Source organism: Lathyrus oleraceus, chromosome 2 (assembly GCF_024323335.1).
Source record: "Lathyrus oleraceus cultivar Zhongwan6 chromosome 2, CAAS_Psat_ZW6_1.0, whole genome shotgun sequence".
Lineage (NCBI taxonomy): Eukaryota > Viridiplantae > Streptophyta > Magnoliopsida > Fabales > Fabaceae > Lathyrus > Lathyrus oleraceus.
The window spans coordinates 321,212,805-321,237,580 of NC_066580.1; the positions used below are offsets into that span (position 1 = coordinate 321,212,805).

The 24,776-nt window shown below is 34.7% G+C and overlaps 2 protein-coding genes across 5 annotated transcripts; one reads left to right on the plus strand and one right to left on the minus strand.

Annotated features, from left to right (window-relative positions):
- Positions 1-2,474: 2,474 nt before the first annotated feature.
- Positions 2,475-5,813, plus strand: LOC127119314 (ADP-ribosylation factor 2). Its single transcript, XM_051049520.1, has 7 exons — positions 2,475-2,643; positions 3,028-3,200; positions 3,530-3,600; positions 3,754-3,873; positions 5,121-5,239; positions 5,326-5,407; positions 5,552-5,813. The coding sequence occupies exons 2-7, from the start codon at positions 3,053-3,055 to the stop codon at positions 5,555-5,557; spliced, it is 546 nt and encodes a 181-aa protein (XP_050905477.1). The 5' UTR covers positions 2,475-2,643; positions 3,028-3,052; the 3' UTR covers positions 5,558-5,813.
- Positions 5,814-10,351: 4,538 nt separating this feature from the next.
- LOC127119315 (type 2 DNA topoisomerase 6 subunit B-like) lies at positions 10,352-20,409 on the minus strand. 4 transcript variants are annotated; one of them, XM_051049524.1, is made up of 13 exons: positions 20,130-20,408; positions 20,009-20,039; positions 19,806-19,911; positions 19,365-19,445; positions 19,235-19,261; positions 18,748-18,853; positions 18,584-18,659; positions 18,100-18,120; positions 17,481-17,695; positions 16,732-16,876; positions 16,430-16,623; positions 15,925-16,054; positions 10,352-10,989 (listed from the first exon to the last, which is right to left on the minus strand). In XM_051049524.1, exons 2-13 carry the CDS (start codon positions 20,012-20,014, stop codon positions 10,678-10,680), a joined length of 1,419 nt encoding a protein of 472 aa, XP_050905481.1. In that variant the 5' UTR covers positions 20,015-20,039; positions 20,130-20,408; the 3' UTR covers positions 10,352-10,677. The 4 variants fall into 4 exon arrangements, with proteins under 4 accessions (XP_050905481.1, XP_050905478.1, XP_050905479.1 ...); XM_051049521.1 differs by lacking the exon at positions 20,009-20,039 and having other exon boundaries at positions 20,130-20,407; XM_051049522.1 differs by lacking the exon at positions 20,009-20,039 and having other exon boundaries at positions 17,499-17,695; positions 20,130-20,403.
- Between the last annotated feature and the right edge of the window lie 4,367 nt (positions 20,410-24,776).

Below are 24,776 nucleotides of genomic sequence, written 5' to 3' on the forward strand. Positions count from 1 at the left end.
GTTGGTTGAATATGATTATGTTGTTTGCTTCTCTATTATGTCTCATGTATGATCCTCTTTCTACTCTTATTTCTGAAACTACATGATATATTTTTTCTAATATTTGCTTATCTATGATCATTGTGAGATATTATTCCATGTGTATCGTTACATATTGATTGTGTGATTCTATCATTTTTCATTATTTTTGTTCTTCCGTCCTTCTTGATTATGTCAAAGGGGGAGAAAGATTTCAACTTTAAATATAATTTTGACTGATGCAATGAGTGTTCAATTCAGGGGGAACATAGCTCCATGAGTCACTTAAATTGCCCAGTCTTGCTAAGCATCGAAGAGGTGGAAACTAAAATTGCCCTCAAGCGTATTATCAATTATTTCGTTGCTTTGATGCTTTGCGTATTATAGCTTATTGTAATTATAAGTTTCCTCATTTAAGTTCTTAACACACACATAAAAATAGTGATTTTCCATGCATTTTGGAAGTGTTTACTAAAGTCAACCCTATTTGACTTGATTCAAGTCTTGTGTGACTTGATTCAACAAGCCAAGGCAATTGATCGATTCAAGACTGCCCGTGAATTGATTAATTCAAGTTTTGCATGTTTGACTCTATTCAATTATAGTGTGAATCGATTCACAAAGATATACCAAAATGTGTGTATGATTTTTTTGCAAGACTTGATTCATTAGGTTAATAACTTGATTCATTCTATTAATGCCTTGATTCATTCTGTCAATGACTTGATTCATTCTATCAAAGACTTGATTCATTATGACAAAATACTTAATTAAAAAAAGTGCCTCCATACATGTTTTTGGCTTTGTTTGCAAGACTCGAGTCATGGCCAAGAATACTCGAGTTAGAGATAGAAATGACTCAAGTTTTGGCCCTGTTGAATCGATTCAAATGGCCAAAAACTTGATTCATTTTGGCTTCGACTCAAGTCATTTTTTCAACTTCCTTCATGTTTTAAACTGATTCACTACAACCTTGAATAAATTCATTTAGTACATTTTTACTCATTTTTGTGTCCTAATTCAAGCACATATAAATATTTTTTCATTTCATTTCTTTAATAACTTAATGAGAAAACTCTTAATCTAGATTATGAGAGATCAAATATTTCAGTGAGAAAAATTCTTAAAAAATACATCTTCATCTCACTCGAATCACCGCCTTCATTATGTTCATGGAGAATCAATATAATGATTGTTTGTGTGATGATTGATTGTGAGAAAATATTATAGGTATAATATTTCATTTAAGGTATGTAGTTTTCAAGCATAAATTGATCTTAAAGATATTAAAAAAGTGAAGTTCTTTGAAGGAAAAAAGGAGAATGAACTTTTTCTTCATTGTTGTGGGCTTTTATGTGAATTCGTCGGAAAAAAGGATAATGAACTTTTCTTCATTGTTGTGGGCTTTTATGTGAATTCGTCAACCTGTTGAAGAAAATAACTCAAGCCTTATAATTTAGATATTGAGTGAAAATCGACAAATTTATGAAGATTAAAGTTTATCAAAGATTGAAGATCTAGATCTTTGTGAAGATTAAGGATAATAATGGTGGTAGCTAGTTGCAGACAAGTTCAGCCAAGAAGAAGGAAGAATATAGATTGTATTGTCATAGTTTGTCTTTTGTTTCACTAAAGAATTGTTGTAATATGAAACAAAATCAAATTAACATAGTTGAAGATAGAACATTTTGATGGTTTACCATTAGAGACTAGAGTAAGTCTCAGTTACTCCCCAATATTACGTTACAACTTCCAAGAGAGACTTATTGCACACATTCCTGAGAAACGACAACGCTTAATATATGACTTTCACGTTTATGGATCATGTGGTAGAGTAATAGTGCGTGTCACAAATCCTCATCACATAAATCAAAGATAAAGGCTTGAAGGCAACTGTTCCAGACCTTCCGTAAGACCTAGAAGACGAAGGCCAAACTTATAAACACGAGACATGAAGACCCTTTTTCCACCGTATCCAAAATATCTCTTCAGAGAATGCCATGCTAATCGTCCAAATTAATCTAACAACTGACTGTATCCCACACCGTTCCATACATATGCAATTATCAATCATCTCCCCTATTTTAAAAGGAAAATCGCCACTTCACATATATTCAAATTCTTTTCCATTCAAACTTCACTTTTCAATCTCTTAATAACTTGCTCATTGAAATGCTAACCTTACAAATAAACCTCATCTCAACCGCATCGAATCCACGAACCACCATAGCACATTGTGAAATCACTCTTTCTTTTCGATAACTCTAGTTTTAGTTTTAGTACGAAACAAAATGATTCAAACTTTATTTTTGAAAAACTAAAACTAAAACTACATTTAAGTGTTTAAAAAAGAAAAACATGATATATTTAAGGGAAACAATTGTTTGCACAATGAAACTTTGGCTTTAGAAGAAGAATCCACTTATAAATTAATTTTAAAAGATTTTAAAATATATTTTATTATTAGTTATTTTAAGCAAATAAAAAGAACCAATTGTGGTACCTTTTGGCGTAATAAAATCAATTCTCGTACCCATCTCTCTTCGCATTCCGCGTTGCTGCAAAGCATCCTTCACCTCTCTGTCTCTCTGCGGTTTCTGCTACATCAACTTTTCTTCTTCAAAGGTAAATTCAACCCTCAGATCCATTCTCTTCATGCAAATCGATTCATATCCAATTGCACTTCAATTTCACGCAAATCACACAGCTTCCGTTTCTATTTGCTCGATCTAACGTTTTCTAATCAAACTTTTCAGATCTTCTGTTTTTTTTCTCGTTCAGATCATTTTCCTCTTTTTATCGAAATTTTGTTTATCTTTTTGTTGCAACTTTTTTTGTGCGATCCGTTTCTTTAAGCTTAAGATCTGATTGAATCTGGTGACATTGACGCCATTTGCTTTGATCGATTTGTGAGAAGAAATTGTGACGGATTTGATTAGATCCTCTTTATTTTTTTGTTTGGAAGATTGTTATTTTTTTATTGAAGTTTTGATTGAACAATGAAATTAGGGAGGATCAAGGTAGCGAAGGAAAAATGGGGTTAACATTCACGAAGCTTTTCAGTCGGTTATTTGCGAAGAAGGAAATGAGAATTTTGATGGTGGGTCTCGATGCTGCTGGTAAGACCACTATCCTCTACAAGCTCAAGCTGGGAGAGATTGTCACTACTATCCCTACCATTGGTAAGTTTCTCGGCTCTACTTGTATGTTCTTATCTAAATGAATAAATCAGATTCGTTATTTACCTATACGAATATTGATTTGCATATAGAAGGTATTCACTTTTGATTTGCATATTCATTGGTGTTTATGGAATAATTACTCTTACATGTAAGAGTTTCTGAAAAAGTTGAGGGGCTGAAGTTGTTTTAAATGCAATGGGAAGCTTTGTTTGTATCACTCATAATCATGGAAAGATTATTTCGACACTTGAGTGTTTGGTAAAAGATTAACCAGATTGCTGAAATGCTGTGGTGCTATATTCATTAAAATGTTATTTATTTTTATTTAGGGTTCAATGTTGAGACTGTGGAATACAAGAACATTAGCTTCACTGTTTGGGATGTCGGAGGCCAGGACAAGGTTTGTATTTTTATTCTTATTCCTTCTAAAAAAAGTGCACTTTACAAGATGTTTAGTATATCCCCTCACTGTTGTTCACTGCCATACAACTGAATTTTGGTTTGCAAAGTGTTTCGGTAGCAAGTGGCTAAATACTTATGTTTTCTTCTACAGATTCGTCCCTTGTGGAGGCACTACTTCCAGAACACTCAGGGTCTTATATTTGTTGTTGACAGCAATGACAGGGACAGAGTTGTTGAGGCCAGAGACGAGCTACATAGAATGTTGAATGAGGTACTTGGTCTGTTTAGTTTGGCATGTTATGCAATGTTTTCATCTAAATATATTTTTCATGTTAGATGACTTCATTCATATAGACCACATAGTGGCCAAAAGGAAGGAAGGAATCCACACATTAGTTGTGATAGAAAGATCTAAGGATCTTATTTAACAATGAAGCTGATTCTGGGGTTGCTTTAAGCACCACATATTTTCTGCATCTATTATGGCCATGGTTGTCAAAATCGAGATCTCGATAAAGATTGTTAGGGTAAACAAAAAGCTTAAATCCTTAGGATCGTAACACAGATTGTAAGATCCTAACAGATAGACAAAATTATAGAAATAATTAGGAAAAATAACTTTAACATAAAATTCTCATTAATTTAATCATCAATAGCAAATATTTTATCCAAAAAACATAACAGAAGGTGAATTTATAGAAAAGATAGATGAAGGGAAGAAATCCATTCATTGTATGATTAATCGATACAAAATTCTCAAAGTTCCAATGGCTATTGTTTGCGGATAATCCTTATTTTGCAATTCTCAAAAGCTCATTTACAACATTGCAAGTCCCCAAACCCTAAAATATGTGCACAGCCATCGGGGATAATTATGGGTCAATTTATGTGCCGAATCCAATTGTTTAATGATCTAATCGAGACGGGCCTGAAGCTGGCAAAACAAAAAATAGATCGTTGGGATCTCAAGATCCCACGATTTAAAGGTCTTTCTCTAGGAGTTCAATGCTCCAACCAAATCCACAATCTTTGTGCCACTTAAATTGATGGCCGGTTGCCGGAGCGCAAGATACAACTTCGGGAGTTAGAGCGAGATCCCGACAATCATGGTTATGGCTGACTTTGCTAGAGATACATTAGTCTAGATCATAATTTTCACATGCTCATAATTTTCACATGCTCATTGGTTGTCTTTCCATTGATGAAAACATATTTCTTTTGAACTTCTCATGAAACACCCTTCTCTTCATCATTGTTGCTGTTAATTCATGTGTTTTTGCTGGATCATAGTTTCTGATGACCGCTGTATATTGGTGTGACTGAGATGTCTTTTGGAAGTTGAATGACCAATTCTTCCTAATTTCTGATTGAATTCATTTCTCTGTTACTTCAATGTATGAAACATTCATGACAAGAATCATTAGTCTCCCTGAGTCCTTGTTTCTTTCTTTTGTATTTTATGTGGTCTTGTAACTAAATGGCAATGTTTTGAATCCTTTATTTCAATGATTATTTCAGGATGAACTGAGAGATGCAGTATTGCTTGTGTTTGCCAACAAACAAGATCTTCCCAATGCAATGAATGCTGCTGAGATTACTGACAAGCTGGGTCTCCACTCTCTCAGACAGCGCCACTGGTAAATATTTTTGTTAATGAAGCACCTCATATTCTGTACTAATAGCTATCCTGTTGTGATCTAATACACTCTTCTGGGTTTTCCAGGTACATTCAGAGCACTTGTGCAACCTCTGGGGAGGGTCTTTATGAAGGTTTGGACTGGCTTTCCAACAATATTGCCAATAAGGTAGCTATTAGTTTCTTCCTTTATTGTGCAAATTTTGTTTTTTTAAGACATAAATATGTTTTTGGTCCTTGAAACGTCGTAAACATTTTGGAACTATTGGAACTAGGTTGCTTATTTTCTTCCTGATTTTCTTGTCCATTGCAGGCATAATGCTCTTTTGGGAGTCTATTGGATCAGTATTTTTGGATGCAGGGGTGAATATTATCTAGCTTTTATGAGTCCTCTTCCGAAACAACTTGAATTTATGTTCATGTATTATGATTTAGGACATATTGGTGGCTACAATTGTAGTAGGAATTTGTTTCATGGGATGTTTAATATTTTGAGCTTTCTAATATGGGTTTGGATGCAAAGCCTTCAACTGTAATGGAGATACTAATTCTATGCGCCATCAGGTTCTGATTTATAGTTTTGTCTTCTTGGTCATATATACCTTTTCATATTTAGTATCGGATTGGAGATTTTGTTTTTTTGTAAGATACCAAAGAAATTACAATATTCATACTTTTTTAGACGCTCATAACTTGGTTCAATGCAAATTGTATGGCCGACTGTTTTCATAATATTGGACACATCTGTCGGGGGCAATATTTGGTGATTGTTATACACGTAACTTGGATTTGTAAAATTTAATTGGTTAAACGAGTTTCATTTGATAATTAGTATTTTATTTATTTACTTAAAAAACATACTTCAAGTTTTATTGTAAAAGTAAAGCTGAATTTTTCGACTCAAAATCTAATTTGGGGATATATATATTTTACCTAATTTTTTTTTTCTCCCGATACTAAGCCGATTGACAAGATCGTATCTATGGATAGAGTCTTCCAACTATCGATTTTAGTTTTTGATAAACATAGTTTTTTTTCAAACATCGATATCATTAGAATTAGAAATAAAGCCTTTTCTAAAGGCTTTATTTATGTCACATAAATGGAGCTATTTTTGTGTGTTGAAAAGAGAGCCGAAAAAAAGAGAAGACTAAGGAGACTCTAACATGTCTAGGGATGGAGGAGACTCAAGCTTTATCATTAATGATATCCAATTTAGTTGACACGAGATTTGAAAGAACGAGGATTTATCATTATTTAAAGATTATAATTGATCATTTAATCATCACAACGGTTTTCTCCGTCAATATATTTGAAATTAATGTGTCAATTCTTTTAGGTGATTCTTTTAATTTTACGAATTAAAGTTTTAATTTTGTGAATTAAAGTTGAGGGTCATGCTTAATTATATATATCAAGATTGGTTGAGGGATTGTTATGGTCCTCTTCATATTCATGCTTAATTATATATATTAAGATTGGTTATTAGATTTGTAATTCTCTCATGCCAAGTTAGTTCAATCTAATGTAGCATCGCACATATTTTTACGGTAAGAGCATAACGTAAACCAATTTTTTTTTGCGCATATCCTCTCATCCAATTTTCGGAGGAGTCTTTGAACAAGCCATGCATTTTGTAGAAGTAGGCTTCTTTCCAATACCATCGTAATTAAGTTGGATCCAATTGTGCTTTGTGGAGGAGTCTTTAAACAAGCCATGCATTTTGTAGAAGCATACTTCTTTCCGGTATCATCATAATTGAGTTGGATCCAATTGTCCTATGAGGAATACCAATGAACATGCTTGATATCTGATTCTGATAACCTAATATTTCCTTTCACACTATCACTTGTTTCGACCTCTTTACTTGCTGCATCATTGGTCTGGTCGGGTTGTTAGGTTCCTGAAAGTGTTCTTCAAAAAGTGTTTTGTTCCTTCACTTCAGTAAATATCAACATGAGATCATAAATATTGACCTCCAATGATCGTTGTGCGAATCCGAATAATTTTCTTTAAGATTGCAACCAGTCCCCACAAGACATTGAACCAATTCTGAATAATTATGAATCCCACATTCTTTCTACATTAATCATGTATTTATGCATGAAGTGATATTTATAATTATATCATATTTGACCAACTTGAAGAAGAGAGGTGCTCTGCCGTCCCACAATCCAACAAAAATTAACCCTAAATATTTTTCTCAAATTTGTCCTACACCTTTGCCAACACTTTCCATAAAGAAGAATCATTTGGCTTGTTAATAATATTTTTCACAAGATTTTGTTTCATGCCATACTTATTGATGAAAGCCCTACACTATAAATCGATAGGATTATTCAATATATTTCAAAGAATTTTAAACAAAAAAGCATCATTCTTAATTGAGTTTGTTTGATGCCTAAGCCACCTTAATCCTTAGACATGCAATAAACCTCCCAATTGATCAAGTAAGTCGTGCAGGTAGCAGAGACGGAGCCAGAAATTATGAGTAGTGGGGTCAATATATATGAGTAGCGGCGTCATATAAGTAGTCTCTTTTTTATGAAAAATAAAATCATAATTTATTTTCAAAGTTTATGATTTTATACTGATTTTTTTCAAAAACTCGATATAAGTTTTATTTTTTAAATCTATTTTAAAAATTATAACAGGGTCCTAAATTTATTGGATCGATCCTAAAAAAGAGAGTAGAAATTGAGACATTTTATGGTGAGAGAAAGAAAAATATATATATGATTTGTCTGCTGAAAAAGAGTGAAATAGGGTTGAATAGGAATAGAGAAAAAAATGAAAATGAATTATTTTATATTTTATTAAAAATATTTATTTAATAAAAATTAAATAATTTTTCAAAAAATTAAATAAGTAGGACAAGCAAAATATCGATTAAGTTTTAAATTTAATAAGATATTAAGAATAAAAAATAACATTATTCAAAATTTATTTGATAAATGTGAGTCATTTTAGAAGTTTTTCTTAATTGTAGATTGTAGTATATCTATTGTATAATTATTATTTATAATACTAAAAACTAATATTGTAATTATGGTAGTGGGGGCATAATTTTTCTTAATTGTACATCGTAGTATATCTATTGTATAATTATTATTTATAATACTAAAAACTAATATTGTAATTATGGTAGTGGGGGCATAATTTTTCTTAATTGTAGATTGTAGTATATCTATTGTATAATTATTATTTATAATACTAAAAACTAATATTGTAATTATGGTAGTGGGGGCATAGGCCCACTCTTTGCATCACATGGCTCCGTCACTGGCAGGTAGTCTATGTGTTTCCCCAAATAAATCCTCTTCGCAACTATTCCAAATCATGACAAATAATGGTGAAAATTTTAGCATACTGCATTGAAATTAAGGGATAGAACTTAACAGTGATTGACTAAGCGTAATTCTTCTTGTCAAGCTCAAACACTTATACTTTTAGCCACTCAGTTGATATTGAACATGTTTAGTAATATGCCAAAATCTATTACTAGAGTTTCTACCATGGGTAATATTTTCCTTAAGATACTTTTCCAGACTCTGGAATTCTACGAAACCTGTATGCTGCATAATCTCCATCTCCTATCGAAGTTGAGAATCTGTATTTGCCGAGAAATAAATTTGAGTCTTCTCAACATTAATATTTTGGCTCAAGGTTGACAAAATTGATCTAGACAATGCTTGATATCGTAAGCATTCTCTTTAGTTTTCTATGCGGAAAGAAGGAGGTCATATGCAAATAGGAGGTGAGAAACTTGAGGTCCATTCCGCCCTACACACATAGACTTCCAATATCTTGCATCAGTCTGGTCAGTAATAATATGCGATAAACGATCCATACAAATAACAAAAAGATAATGAGAGACATGGGATAATCTTGACGAATACCTTTAGATGGGGAAAAGATATCAAGCTTGTCCCCATTCCATAAAATTTTGAAAGATGAAGAGAAAATACAATGCTAAATTAAATTAATTAATTCTTCGAAAAACTTACAATCTTGAAGATACTGGGTGACAAACTTTCAACTCAATCTGTCATAAGTTTTCTTCAGATCAATCTTAATTGGCATAAATATCTTTTGACTTTTTATTCTTTTATCACATGGATTATCTCTCGGGTGATAATAATATCATGATGAATATTCCTCTATGGGATGAAGCTAGATTGATTCGACGAAATGATATTATTTAGCAGAGACTTCGCACGATTCATCATAGTTTTAGAAACAAACTTATATATCACATTGCAAAGGGAAGTATGATGGAACTGTATGAGAAACCCTGGTTGGTCGATCTTCGAAATGAGCACAAGAATAGTATTGTTAGCCGAACCAATCAAAGAGGGGTCACTCCAAACCCAACTCACAAAATGATGTGAGGACGACACCGTTATATCCTAAAAATGATAGTGAAAAAAAGGAGTCGGTAAGCCATCTTCACCCGGAGTTGTATGAGGACTCATATCAAAAAAGCCTTATTGATCTCTAGATTGGACGAGACAATGTGCATGCTTATATGATGATTCTCCAAATAAGTAAGATAAGAGAAAATGGTAATTATGGACTCCCTTCTCTTGGTTTTCCTTCAAAAGGTCAGAAAACTTTCTCATCGCTATCTCTTTCATCTTCTCCTCATCACATTCCCAATCTTTATTCTCATTTCTAAGAGGCATGATTGTATTTCTCCTTCTACAAACAATGATCTTCGAATGGTAATAAGTGTTTCTATCTCCGTCAGTAATCCACCCACCTCTCGACTTTTGAAATAAAAGATACTCCTCTTGATAAAGAGTTTGAACTAATTGTTCTTTAAGGTCTCCCTATGTTATACTCTTTAGTATGATTAGTGATAACATCTAACAAAGACACTAACTCCCCCATAAATCAATTTTCCACGCATTCAAGGCCCAAAATTCTCATGCGTAAGCCAAACCACATTGAAAATAAAGAACTAACTAAATAAACTAACTAAATTAATTTTGCAAGATCACGTTTTACAAACCCTTTCCTAAACATGGTTTCAATTCTGTTAATGAGAAATGTAAAGAAATCTTTTGGAAACATAAACTTTTGTCTAGGTTTAAAAAAAACACCCGTTAAATATAATTTTTTTAATTTTTTTCAAGGATATAATATCTAAACATATTTTTATTTATAATATGAATTTAAATGGTCCTGAACATTTTGTTTTGGTGTAAATGGACACGAGTGAAAAAAAGGGAGTATGAACCGGACCCCTCGAGCCAGCTTACTGAACTAGCGTATGGCGGGACAATCATAGAAAAAGACAATATGAACCGGGTCAAATAATCAGACCATAGAAACATTCATATCCACAGCATGTATTGGCAGCAACCATATATACAGTGCTACAATGGCCACATTTGTTATGCGAAGAGAATTTGAAATATGGACGTATAGAAAGTATTAAAACATATCGATGTCCAGGTCCAAGGGGCTTAAATAGCTTTCTTGAAACTCTGCTTCCAGTTCCTCCTGGATATGATCATCCTCCTCGAAAAGGAAAGGGGCAATTTCTTTAGATTTGTCAGGATCCTTGTCGTTCATCTCTATAACTGAAACAATCTTTTCCTTGATACTGTTTTGCATGATTTCAGTTCCAACATCTTGAGACTGTAAGCCAAGTAGTGAAAAACATTCTCTCTGAAAATTTAAGTCACTGGAAGACAAGATCAGTCCAGCAATTGTTTGAGCGAGATCAGGGGCATAATTGCGAATCTGAAAGTGAGATACCATTATCAGGCCACAAAGTTGGGTCAATAGTTGAATGAAACCAACGAGAAAATTCAGAAAAAAATGCAAAACCATCTTACATCCGAGTTACTGTTGATGGTATTCTAGAGGTGGTGTAAAAAAATATATATTTTTGAATACTCTTATATTATTGAATCCACCACACACACTCACTTTTATATAGGCTTAAAGGAAACTGACGTAGGAGACAAAAAGTTGGTAATCAAGATGAGGGCTCTTTGGTTCTCTCAATCTTAATGATACAACTCTATCATAAATCTAAATAAAGACAATTATTATAATGTGATGGTTATAATTCTCTCATAATACATACTAAAGATGGTGGTTACAACACATTAATTTTAACACTCCCCCTTAATGTGTTGCTCTTTAACTCACATTGCTTCTATAAGTTGCTGAAATTTTCCTCTAGGTAGTGCTTTAGTAAAAATGTCTGCAAGCTGCTCTTGTGAACTGCAGAAAGCTAACTGCACATCTCCTTCTTCAATCACACTTCGAATGAAGTGATACTTTATGTTAATGTGTCTGGTCCGGCTATGAAAAATAGGATTCTTTGCCATGGCAATAGCTGATTTGTTGTCACAATGAAGTTGTAGACTTCCCTCTTGTTTCTCTCCAATATCTTCTAATATTCTTCTCAACCAAAGTGATTGTTGTGTAGCCAAACCAGCTGCTAAATACTCAGCTTCAGCTGAAGATTGTGCCACAGTATTTTGCTTCTTTGAGCACCAAGAGATCACACCTGAACCAAGGTTGAATACATAACCTGAAGTGCTCTTCATATCATCAACACTTCCGGCCCAATCACTATCACAATAGCCTTTAACTTCAAGTTTAGAATTCTTCTCAAATCTGATTCCATGCTCCATGGTTCCCATGACATACCTTAGAACTCTTTTTGCTGCTCCGAGATGTAAATGACTTGGTTTACTCATGAATCTTGAGAGTAAACTAGCAGCAAACATTAAATCGGGCCTTGAAGCGGTAAGATAAAACAAACTTCCAACCAAAACTTCTATACATGCTTGCATCTACTAATCTTCCACCATCTTCCTTCTTTAATTTTTCATTCACCACTAAAGGAATATCAATAGGTTTGCAGCCATACATGCCAAACTTTTTCAAAATATTTTCGACATATCTCTTTTGACAAATAAAAACTCCATATTCATCTTGGTAAACCTCAATACCAAGAAAATGATGCAACAAGCCAAGATCACTCATCTCATATTTTTTCATCATTTCTATTTTAAAATTTTCAATCATTTTCTTGTTGTTACCCGTATACACCAAATCATCAACATAAAGGGCAACAAGAAGGATATCATCTTTACCTTGATGCTTCACATACAAGGTAGGCTCACTTTGACTTCTTTGGAATTCTTGCTGAATGAAGTAGTTGTCAATTTCACTATACCACGCTCTAGGGGCTTCTTTCAACCCATAGAGAGCTTTCTTCAACTTGTAAATTTTTTCCTCCTGGCCTTTAGTCACAAAGCCTTGAGGTTGCTGCACATACACCTCTTCTTTTAATTCTCCATTCAAGAAAGCTAACTTCACATCAAGTTGGTACAAATTCCAACCTTTTTGAGCTACAAACGCAATGATTGTGCATAGCCTTTGACTACTAACATAGTCTTGGCTCTTTGGATTGAACCATCTGGATTATGTTTCAATTTGTACACCCACTTTACTCCAATAACTTCTTTGTCATTTGACTTTTCAACTAGCTGCCATGTTTTGTTCTTTTCAATTGCATTTATTTCTTCTTGCATCGCATTCCTCCAAACACCTTCTTTGATTGCTTCATCAAAATTTTCTGGTTCCACAATACAATAGTTGCACCTTGCATAAATATCACTCAAGTCCTTCAATTTTATTGGAGTTAAGCTGGGAGATGATGAACTTGAAATTGGTGAACTTGGAGAGGATGAAGAACTTGGTGTACATGGGGCTGGTTGCTCATTTTCAGTTGCTGGATTTTGTTGTAATAAAACTGCAGGGACTGTTTTCTCCTTCGTTTTGTCTTCTTCCCAATTCCAAGAAGCCTTCTCATCAAATACAACATCCCGGGTAATAATCACCTTATTTGTCTTCAAATTGTAAAGTCTATAGCCCTTTGACATGAAACTATAGCCAATAAAGACACATCTTTCACTTGTTTCTTCCAGCTTTGTCCTCTTTTGTTTAGGAATTTGAGCATAGCAAACACACCCAAAAACTTTAAGGTGGTTAACTGAAGGTATTCTTCCACTCCAAGTTTCAAATGGAGTCTTATTCCATACAACCTTTGTTGGACATCTATTCAGCAAATACACAGCAGTATTAACAGCCTCAGGCCAAAAGGTTTTAGGCAAACCTTTCTCAAGTAGCATAGACTTCGTCATCTCCATCACGGTTTGGTTCTTTCTTTCAGATACACCGTTTTGCTGAGGTGTATAGCCAACAGTGAGTTGTCTTTCAACACCTTCATCTTCACAAAATTTGTGAAATTCATTCGAGGTGTACTCCTCCCCCTGTCACTTCTCAACATTTTTATAAACCTACCACTTTATTTCTCAACAAAAGCTTTAAACTTCTTAAAAATTACAAAAACATCAGATTTTTGTCTCATAAAATATACCCATGTCATGCGGGTAAAATCACCAATAAACAAGATAAAATACCTGTTTTTTTCCATGAGACAAAGTATTCATAGGACCATACACATCTGTGTGTACAAGTTCCAACCCTTGTTTGACTCTCCATACTCCTTCCTTTGGAAATGGTTGGCGGTGGTGTTTGCCAAGCATACATCCTTCACACACACCAGATTTTTCTTCAATTATTGGCAGCCCATACACCATCTTCTTTTGATAAAGCAACTTGAGACTATTGTAGTTCAAGTGCCCAAGTCTCTTGTGCCATAAACAAGAGTCATTTTCTTCTCTAGCCATCATGCTGAATTTTTTTTTCATAATTAAGAGAAAGTGGAAAGCTTCTATTACTGGTCATTTTTACAACAACAACATTTCTTCTCTTTGAATCAAAAATTCTGCACTCACGATTCTCAAAATTTAGAGAATAGCCATGCTCCAAAAGCTGTCCCATGTTTAGCAAGTTCTCATCCAACTCTGGCACATAAAGAGTGTCATGAATGACTTTGCTTCCTTGCTTTGTTGTAACTCCAATGCTGCCTTTTCCTTTTACTTCAACATGTTCTCCATTTCCCAATTTAACTTTTGAGCCAAATGAAAAATCAATGTTTATAAAAGCCTCTTTCTTTCCGGTCATATGGTTGCTACAACCGCTATCCAAATACCACACATTTTTATCTTCATGAAATGCTTTTTGACAAGCAAAGAACAAACTACCTTCATTATTTTCTCCTTCTGCAAATGAAGCATGTTGTTGATTGACAAAACGACAATCCTTTTGAATAGCCCGAATCTCTTGCAATTGTGACATTGTGGTTTGCCCTTGTTCCAACAATCATTCTCGTTGTGAGTGTTACTCTTACAGATTTTGCACCATTTATTTGATGCTCCTTCATGCCATCTTCCGCCATTCGCGCCTCTTCCTCTTCCTCGTGAGTTTCTTCCTCTGCCCATGCCTCTTCCAAATCTGCCACCTCTAGAAGACTCACCTCTATTTTGTATTGGGGGCTTATTTTCACCATTGTTGGACTGAATGTTGAGTTTAGATTGAAAGACACTCTCAACTGATTTTTCAGAGTGTCATAACAACCTTTGTTCGTAGGACCTCAAAGACCCCATCAACCCTTGAACAGACATAGTTGATAGATCCTTAGTTTCTTCTATAACAGCCACCATAGGATTAAATTTTTCTGTCAATCTAATCAGAATTTTATCAACAATTCTGCGATCATCTATTGTATCTCCATGTGACTTCATTTGATTCACCAATTCAGAGAGTCTATTAAAGTATTCATTCAAACTCTCATTCTCTTTCATTCTTTCATTTTCATAGTCTCTCTTAAGAGATTGAAGCTTCACAGTTCTCACCTTTGAGTCTCCTTCAAACTCTTGTTGTAGAATATTTCATGCTTCCTTTGATGTTTTTGCTCTCATAATCCTTGGGAAAATGGATATGGAGACCGCTCTTTGAATCATCCCGAGAACTCCAACATCTATGATCTTCTTTTTCTTCTTCTATTCTTCAAGTCGTTGGCTTGATTCTTCAGCCTTTGTTGGTGCTGGTTCTTCATACCCGTTTTGGACGAACTCCAAGACATCCAAAGAGGTGAATAGAGTCTCCATTTTAACAGCTTAAAAATCATAATTTTCTCCTTCAAACAAAGGAACTTTAACATTGTTATAAACTGTAGAAGAGTTGCTTGTGGAAGCCATTTTTTTCTGCTGCAGCTGCAAGGATCTGCAGCTCTGATACCACACTGTTGGTGGTATTCTAGATGTGGTATATGATAAATTATATTGTTGCAGAATTTAGAGTAAGAAAAAATATATTTTTGAATACTCTTATATTATTGAATCCACCACACACTCACTTTTATATAGGCTTAAAGGAAACTGACATAGGAGACAAAAAATTGGTAATCAAGATGAGGACTCTTTGGTTCTCTCAATCTTAATGATACAACTCTACCATAAATCTAAATAAAGACAATTATTATAATGTGATGGTTATAATTCTCTCATAATACATACTAAAGATGGTGGTTACAACACATTAATTTTAACAGTTACATATGCAAAGATGTATCAGAATTATTTGATCGATTCAGCAAAATGTGATAGTGCACATGCTACACTATATATGAAAAGGAATGGCAGCTGCCCTTGCAGAGGGAGGTCTACTGTGTACAAAGCTCAGTGCAAGAGGCTTACAGATCACAAATGTGAAGGGAAAAAAGCTATAGATAATTAGATATGAATTTACCTGGAGGGCACGCGAACTAAGAAAATCCCCGGAATGCTTAGCCTTCAAGTCATCCAGAGAAAATTTAATAGCTCTTTTAACAAGACTTCTATCAAGTTGAGACCTTTTATTTGGCGCAGGTATCACGGTCTTACAATTACGTCAAGGAAGTAAAATTCACATACAGAACAGCAAGAAATTTTAATACACAAGTATGTTATTTTGACTAGCATATTTATTACTTTTGACATAGAAAGCACATTAAATGTAATTTTAACACTAAAATTTAGAGCTGTAAACTGGTTCTATAAGGTTATATGCCAATATAAAAGTAAAATCTCTTATGATAACTTAATCCTCGAAATTTTAAGAACTGTCCGATCGTTACTTATTTAGTTAATAATATAGACATAATAGAAAAAGGAAATCCAGAGAAAAGTCTTGCAACAAAGCATCAAGAAACTCTGACAGAAATGTAAATAAATAAAAATATACTATATGTTTAGCTGTCTCAGATGTCGGATATTGTTTTAGATATGAGTGGAGGACAATATCAATGTGAGTATCAGTAGGGAGGTTTTCCCATTCTAGTAATGCTATGCCATCTTGCTCTACTATACGCCCTAAATGTAAACCATATCTTTTCCAGTCAATGCTTTTCAATGCCTTCATAGATGATTGAGACATTGTGCTTGGTGAAAAGTCCTTGAAATACAAAACCTGAAATTGACGATTGTTATCATCCAAACCAATTAGCAGATAAGTAAAGTTAATACAACAAAACAAACAAAAACAAAAACAAAAACTTCAAGGGACTAGTTTAGGGACCTCTGTTTTGTCACCATATTCTCTGATGCACGTAGTGTTTTGAGTTGACATATTACTTATTGCTAAGACCGCTTCCATCACCAGTTCAGTGTGTAGACGGTTTTCAGTGCTGCAAGCCACTCCACTGCCAACTTTGAGCTCCTCCCTAAGAATGGTTCAAAAAGTAGGTAAGTTAAAATCTTTTAGTGCTATAACTTGAGAATCTTGAGGCCCTATTTTTATTCAGCGTGTCATATCCACCAAGAAAGTAAATATTTGGAGAAGGCTCAGAGTTACAGAGCAAACCAAGCTCTCAAATTTACTTCTACACCGGATATGTTTTTTCTTTCTTTATTTATTTACAATTTTATGCAGTGCTACAAACAATGAATTTAAATGGATCCAACAATAACAAGTTATTAATCACATGTAAATGGGATCAACAGTTGTGAATATCAGACATCAAAATTGTCTGGGTCATATCATATGTTAAGGGTTCTCCTATGCAGCTGACTATGACACTTTAGAAAAAACTGAGAACTACTATGCATTATAATGCCCATAGGGTTGTAATCAGGGAATTTTATTGTTCAACAATAATCACATATCACAGGAACCATAGGATTCTGCCAACAAATAATCAATCATATTATATCAAAGTAGAAAAGATATCTTCCTAAATCCTTAGTGACTAACCTTTGCGAAAGCAACCAAACTACTGATTCTAGAACAAAAACAATATGTTTCTAAATGATAAACATGGTGCTAACGTGAGATTGCGAATGTACCAACTTGTGAAGCAAGAGTTGCAGTGGTCACTTAAGTTATTTCCATGCTTAAGTACATAGTCTCGGAGGCCTGACTTAAGATGTTCAAGACTTGACGTTGAGACTGTTAACTGCTCAGAGGTATTTGCAAGAAAAACCTTTTCATATCGTGATTCAGGCACATCGCTATCTTCTGCTACTAATTGAATTGCAACATTCTGGATAGAAAGTTAAAGTAAATCACTTAAACTGTGTTAGAATCTCAATCAAGTGTTTAGCGTAAATTTGAATTGTTTATGTGGATTATAAAAATGACACAAGTGCAATTTGCACTCTGATTTGTGAAAACGTTAACTGTTAAAAGTGTAACAAACTGAAGCAACAAAACATGCCAAAGTTTCAATCAGTGGTTCTGCAGTAAATATGTAAGGCTGCTTCAGATTATATCAATGATATGGACTTGCAATTAGGCCATCTGATTTGGTTGAATTGTTAATTGTTGTTAGCATATGAGATGGAAGGAAATGCACTCCAGTTGCACCATTTACATTATGCAAATTATGTTTGTTTGAAAGAATGTGAGAGCCTCAGAGAATTCTGCTGTAACGACAGTTCAACTTACAGGAATATTTAGAATTAACATCTGCAAAAAGCAACAAATGAAAAAATAAACACAGAGAATATGGAATTTGAAGAATGTTTTGCAAAGAAACAGCGCCATGTTAGAACTTCAGTAAAATCCTTCGAACAATATAACTTCAATATTGATATGCATTAAAGAACTACAAAAGTTGCCGCAAACTTGGCACATATATGTTTGACAAAACTACTACCAATGTGTATCATTACTTCATTTTTGTTCTTTAATTTCATTTTTCTCACCATACAATTTTCCTGTTTTTAGTCGCCATTTTAGTAAAAAGAAGCACAACACTGTTTGATAGTCATTACCCTAGAACTTCTGGATGACCAAGGCACCGTGACAAATAAGCCATTTAATCAAGCAGATGAAGATTGAAAATATCAGCATACCAAAATTCAAAAGTTTTGATCTTCCAACAAAAAAAAAGAAAGATTTGACCAAGTAGACAATGAAGCCAACATACCTTCTGTAGGAGGTTATGAATTTCAGCCAGCAAGAGATCAGGGTTAACAAAAGAAGAAAGGCAAACTTCACTACCACTGCAAAATAAATCAACCACCCACTTTTAGAAAGAAACTTGGCCAACAAATTAGTCTTAAATCAATGAAGTTCAAGTAACTTGCGTGCCTGAATTTTGCACCATTTTTTGTATCCGAAGGTAGTTTAGTTATTCTGGAGGAACCACTTTCTTTCAGATTTATCTGATAATTATGTATCTCACTATCACTGATACCTTCCATTTCCATAGACTGCGATTAGAATTGTGACAACAACTAAACTAACATAGCAACATATTCAATACTAGTTGAAATCTACTTTACTCTTAAACTATGAAGTAGTATAAATAATTATGCCACCAAGGAAATACTTAGTAAAACAAATGTGGTTTGTCAGATTTCTACTCGGTTAATGAAAACTGAGTTCATACCAAAAATACCAATTATTAACCATTTTTTCCTCCATATACTACCTCCCACATTATGAGCAAGAGCAATTAAGTTATCACAATACAAGAATAATGGTCTCTCCTTTTGAATTTGTGCTCTTTAGGATATCAATATGTACATGTTCAACGAGAGATCAGAGCACAACGACATGAGAACATTGAACTTACCGGTGGTTTTGATAGAAAGCATTCCATCTGTTTCACAAAATAAAAATCATCGATTAATACTCATCTACAAAATACAAATCATAGCGAGGAAAATATCAACTCTGATGACAATCATGACTTGTTCATCTACCCCAATTGTCAGCAACATTTGTGAAAGAAACCCTCATTTCTTGAAATTCCTCTAAGCTGCTCCCTATGCCAGTATCAGATACTGCGAAAAAGAAAATTGAATGTTCATTACTCTTATAACACAAATTGTAATAAAAATTATAATTACCAACAAAAATCATTTCACTAAAACTGAAGGCGAAAATTCCTGTAACATACATATAGAAAGCATGCCGCTAAAATTGAACATGAAAATTCCTCTAGCATTACTAATAGGAAGTATTTCCCTAAAATTGAAATTATAACCTAACATTTTTTCGACATAGCCATAAAAGTTTTGAAAAAATAAATTAAAATACCAAATAACAAGGTCTAAATTCAGTCTCAATTCTATATTATAATGCTATCTAATTAAGAAATTCAACACAGAAATGGTGATTAGCGTGCGAGGATAGAGGATTACTTGAAATTTTAAGAGAAGGATCTAAAGATGAAGAGCAAGTGAGACCAACTGAGAGTCTGCAAATCTGTTCGGATAATCGGCATCTCTGATATGCTGAAGAAATTAACTGCAATCGAAGAATGGAATCATGTATGTAACTGAACAAGTCGAAAAATCGAAGAAACCGAAATTGAACAAATCTTCCAGTTAAGAGAAGACGAAACTCGCATAAAATGTCAGAACAGATTCACATTACTGCATCAACGAGTTGTAGCAAAATAATAAGTATATTTGAAGATTTCTCTGTGAAGAGATTAAGAAGAAGAAGAAGAAGAAAAAGCTCACATGAAAGCAAAGCTTCTGAACTGAAGAAAACTCCATTCCGAAAAGGTTCTCTCTCGTTCGCGCGCTGAAAATGAGTACTGGTTTTGAAAATCATTATTTATACTCCTGAAAACTAACAAGGTGGGTCTGATAGTGGGCTCTTTTGAAATTTGAGAATTTATTAATGAATTCGATGCATTATTAATACGCTACATAAAAATAAAAAAATGCCTCAAGAATCTTGAAATGCATCACCGGATCCATCCTAAGTTAATACAAGTCTCACTTGATGTTGAAAAACTATGAAAATGTTTGTAAATATTATAGAGATGAATATCCATCTCTTTATACATAACCCACCAAAACCCTTCTTCTTCCACACTTGTTAAAAAAATAATTTTTTTCTAAAACTCTAAAATTCACATTGTTTCAAAATCAATCAAATAACATCAAAATCTCTTCAATCAACACCAACTACATCAAATAGCTCATTCAATTACATCAACTCCAAAGATTCCCCACTTCTTGTATGTTTTTTATGATTGTAAACTTTTTTGAGTTTTTTGTATAAATTTGTAGAAATGGATGATTAGGTATTTAAAATATATAGTTTATGCATGTTTGATAGTTGATACATTATGAGAAACGTGTTTCATAGTTAAAAGTAATGATCAATGCATTATTTTCGAGGTCTTGATGGTCTGCATTAGTGCCATTGATGAAAATGAAAGTTATAGGAAAATTCGGAGATGCATCTCCGTATTTTTCAAAGTTTGGATTCGTAGGAATTGAAGATGCATTTCCGTATTTTATTGGTCTGTATTTTTTTATTTATTTTCTTAATTGTAGGGTTGCTTGTAGTAATTGTGTGACACTTGTCTGGTTTACTTAGAAGCATTATGGTTGATAGAGACGACATATTGAAGCATGATAGAATTTCACAACATGCATCTCTCCGGAGGAAAAAAAGCCAGGTTTCGCAGACTCCTGTTCCCTCTAGCCTGATTGATGCGGATGCGTCGACTTCTGGGGATCATATATCACCACCTTCTTCTTCCCATTGGAGACCAATGTCACCTAGTGATGCATCACTACCTCCATCTCCCTGTAGGTGACATGTTTTACCTACTCAAGAAGCAGAGGTACTAGAGTCACCTGAGGTACCTCAGTCACTAGAGGCATCAGCGCCACCCAGGCACCGGAGGGACCTCAAGCTGATGAGACAATAAAGGTATTTGGAAGAGGCCCGTTAGAGTTATCATTGTTGTCTCTTTACCCGAACCATACTGTTACACATATCTGGGACTGAGAGGTATTAGTTGGATTCATTCCTTTTAAATTATGTTTATTGTTATATTACAAGTTTTTTACTATGATTTATTTTTTTGCAGGACTGTGACCCGATTAAATTCATTAACCATAGGCAGATGATTACTGGTTTGCATCAGCCTACTGACGAGTGGTTTCAGACAGCTTTGCAATTATATGAGATGAAGGACTTATGGAAGACTGATTATGTTATGGTGAACTACGAATGCTTAATGCATTTGTAGAGATATGACATATTGAGACCTCACCATTTCATCTACCACTTGGTGAGATGTCTATCACACTCGACAATGTGTTGTGTCTGCTACATCTTCCGATTAGGGGGGAACTTTTAGATTATGGGAGGATTAGTAGAGATGTGGAACTTGAGTTGATGGTAGACTATCTGGGAGTTGACCCAGACGCTGCCTTGAGGGATTTTGATGCCACCAGAGGGGCTCATGCTAGGTTTTGATTCCTGGAGAAGGTATATACGTATGAGATGTTTAGAGCAGAGCAGGCTCCTGGTGATAAGGAGTAGGTGGGGAAACATATAGTGTATGCTATAAGAGCATACATGTTATATTTGGTTGACATTGCCATTTTTGTGGATAAGAGTGCCACTTATGTGGATGCCCTCTACCTATGATACTTTGAGGAATTTGAGCGGATCTATGAGTATAATTGGGCCCCCGCTTGTTTGGTCTACTTGTACTCTAAGTTATCTGAGGGTTGTAGGTGTAAGACGAAGCATGTGACATACAATATCACACTTTTGAGGATAATATTTATTGGTCTTTTAGTATTCGTGTGCCTTATGCTCTGGATGGTTGGCTTGCGGTTCACATCTGACATTTCCTCATCTGCCTAAGCGCGTCATGAGGAAGTTCGGTTACACCCAAATTATTCCTAAATACCATATTGTATTTGTTTCTCCTGCAATCACACGTAGAGATATGGATTCCATGTTTGATGATTACCTTAGTCATCTGGTACTGAATGAGGCACAAAGTACCATAGCTGAGAGCGACTGGAGCTATGTAGACTGGTATATTAGGTAGTTCTTTAGGGTGTCACATCCATATATGTTGTAGGCTGCTCCAGAAGATCCACCGAGGATAGCTTATCTGGAGTTAATAGAGGAAGAGCATACTAGGTTAGATCATGCTCATGATGTGTTGCCTAAATGTCACCGTTTTGTGGAGATTGCACATGCATGTATTTACAAAGGTATATTTCTTGGTGGTTCTTAGGTGAGGGAGGTCCTAGATGCCGTTATGGCGGAGGCACGAGAGACATTGATGTACCAGAGACAATGTCAGAGCACGGGGGTAGAGGAGTCCAAGGAGCCCGAGGAGCTCGAGTCTGACATATTGTTACCTTGGGTTTTTGACATAGATATTAATGGTAAGAAAGACACAAGGACATGTCATGGTGAGGTGTGAAGTAAAAAATGGTCAATCAAGACCGTAGGTCGATCTGTCTAAAGAGGGTTCGGCAATTCCCAGTCAAATATCAAGAGGTAGTTGTGGAGTTTTGGACTTATTAAAATTTCCAATATTTGGGTTGGTTGTTTTTACTAGTCCAATGAGTCAGAATTGGATAAGATCAGGTGGTTATTCAGAGAGATGTGGAAATCTATCGAGGACAAGGTTTGCATGGAAGCGAAACATGGCACGATGTGTCTAGGCGACTGTCATGGGCAGTTATTTTAGACTAGTATTTAAGTAGACACTTGCATATATTTTAAGGGTCCACAATTGTACCGAAAATCCTACAAACTCAAAGTACCGGTGTTGTTGAGAAACGAGTGGGGAAATGTACGTATGCTTTCCATATTTATAAGTTTTAAGTATTTTACATTCAAGTCATTCTTGCATTTAAGTTACTTTCAATCATTTTAATTTTAAGTTTTTACGTTTCGACTTCAGTCACTTTACTTTCAAAGCTTTTACATTTCGATTTTAGTCAAGTTCCAATTATCATCTCAAACATTGCATTTCGATTTCAATAGCAACATGTTCAAAGGTCACAGTTCACACAAATATGTTCCAGGATATTTTTTTGAGTTTGATCCCTTAAGTATTAATAGAAACTTGTTTTATTTACAAAATTTACCAGTAAACAAATTGGCACACATGGTAGGACCCTTTTTATGTGAATTTCTACTTTTCATTTTGAAAAATATCATTTTTTATGTTCTTTATTTAATTGACTTCTCATTTTGTGAGTGTGCATGAGATTGAGGAGTGGTGGGATAACCAAGAGAGAAGTTAGAAAACCTACGAGGAAATACATTAGAAGAATGACTATTTCTAGAAACAATAATGGAGAACAACCCTCTAATAGCACTGGAGCAGGCACAGTCACTGCGACGTCGACTGAGCCAATCCCTTATATTGCTAGCACAACAACCATACTGTCAATGACGGTCGTGCCATCAACTATGCAAGAAGGGACATTTTTCTCCCCTTCAGTAACCCAGAGTCACCCAGTGACTCCTAGACCAATTATGGTGACAGAATTTAGGCCTTTCGCCACAGGTTTTACAATGCCCATGTCGGGGCGTGAACAACCTTATGGGATGCCAACATCAGTGATAACAAGCCTACATACTAATCCTTCAATACAGATCTCTAAGTTACTTGATTATAGGGAATGAATTATTCAAGAAAATGCCTGAAGGGGTTTTACTTAGTGCCTTGGTGAAAGTGAGACATACCTGGTTGTGTCGAATGTTCATAGTGGGACATGTGGTACCCATCAAGTGGGGCATAAGATGAGATGTTTGCTTCATCACCATGGTGTTTATTTGCCTACAATGTCGAAAGTTTGTATTGATTTCACCAAGGGTTGTCAAGAATGTCATGTACGCTCATGCATTCAACATGTCAATACGAGTGAATTGTATGCGATTGTGAAGCCATGGTATTCAGAGTACGGGCTCTGGATTTGATTGGGGAAATTCGACCAACATCTTCTAAAAGTCAGAAATATATCCTAGTCGGCATCAATTATTTTACAAAATGGATATAAGCAGTTCCTTTAGTTAATGCTGACCAAGATGCGATAACAGGGTTTATTTAGAAACACATTGTGTATAGGTCTGGAATCCCCGAGACCACTACGACAGATCAAGGGTTGGTATTCACTGGTCGAAAGATGCATGAATTTGCCTCTGAAATGGGGATTAAGTTATTAACTTCGACGCCTTATTACGCTCAAGCAAATGGATAGGTCAAAGTAGCCAATAAGGTTGTTATTAGTTTTATCAAGAAGCATGTTGGGAAGAAACCAAAGAATTGGCATAAAACTTTTGACTATGTGTTATGGGCATGTCAAACATCTCCTAAAGAAGCA

Coding starts and splice junctions, on each gene's coding strand:
- LOC127119314 (XM_051049520.1), top strand. CDS start 3,053: ATGGGGTTAACATTCACGAAGCTTTTCAGTCGGTTATTTGCGAAGAAG. Junction 3,201..3,529: donor CACTACTATCCCTACCATTG/GTAAGTTTCTCG, acceptor ATTTTTATTTAG/GGTTCAATGTTGAGACTGTG. Junction 5,240..5,325: donor TCTCTCAGACAGCGCCACTG/GTAAATATTTTT, acceptor TGGGTTTTCCAG/GTACATTCAGAGCACTTGTG.
- LOC127119315 (XM_051049521.1), bottom strand. CDS start 20,165: ATGGAGTTTTCTTCAGTTCAGAAGCTTTGCTTTCAT. Junction 19,446..19,805: donor TCCTTCTCTTAAAATTTCAA/GTAATCCTCTAT, acceptor TCTTTTTCGCAG/TATCTGATACTGGCATAGGG. Junction 18,660..18,747: donor AAAAATGGTGCAAAATTCAG/GCACGCAAGTTA, acceptor TTTATTTTGCAG/TGGTAGTGAAGTTTGCCTTT.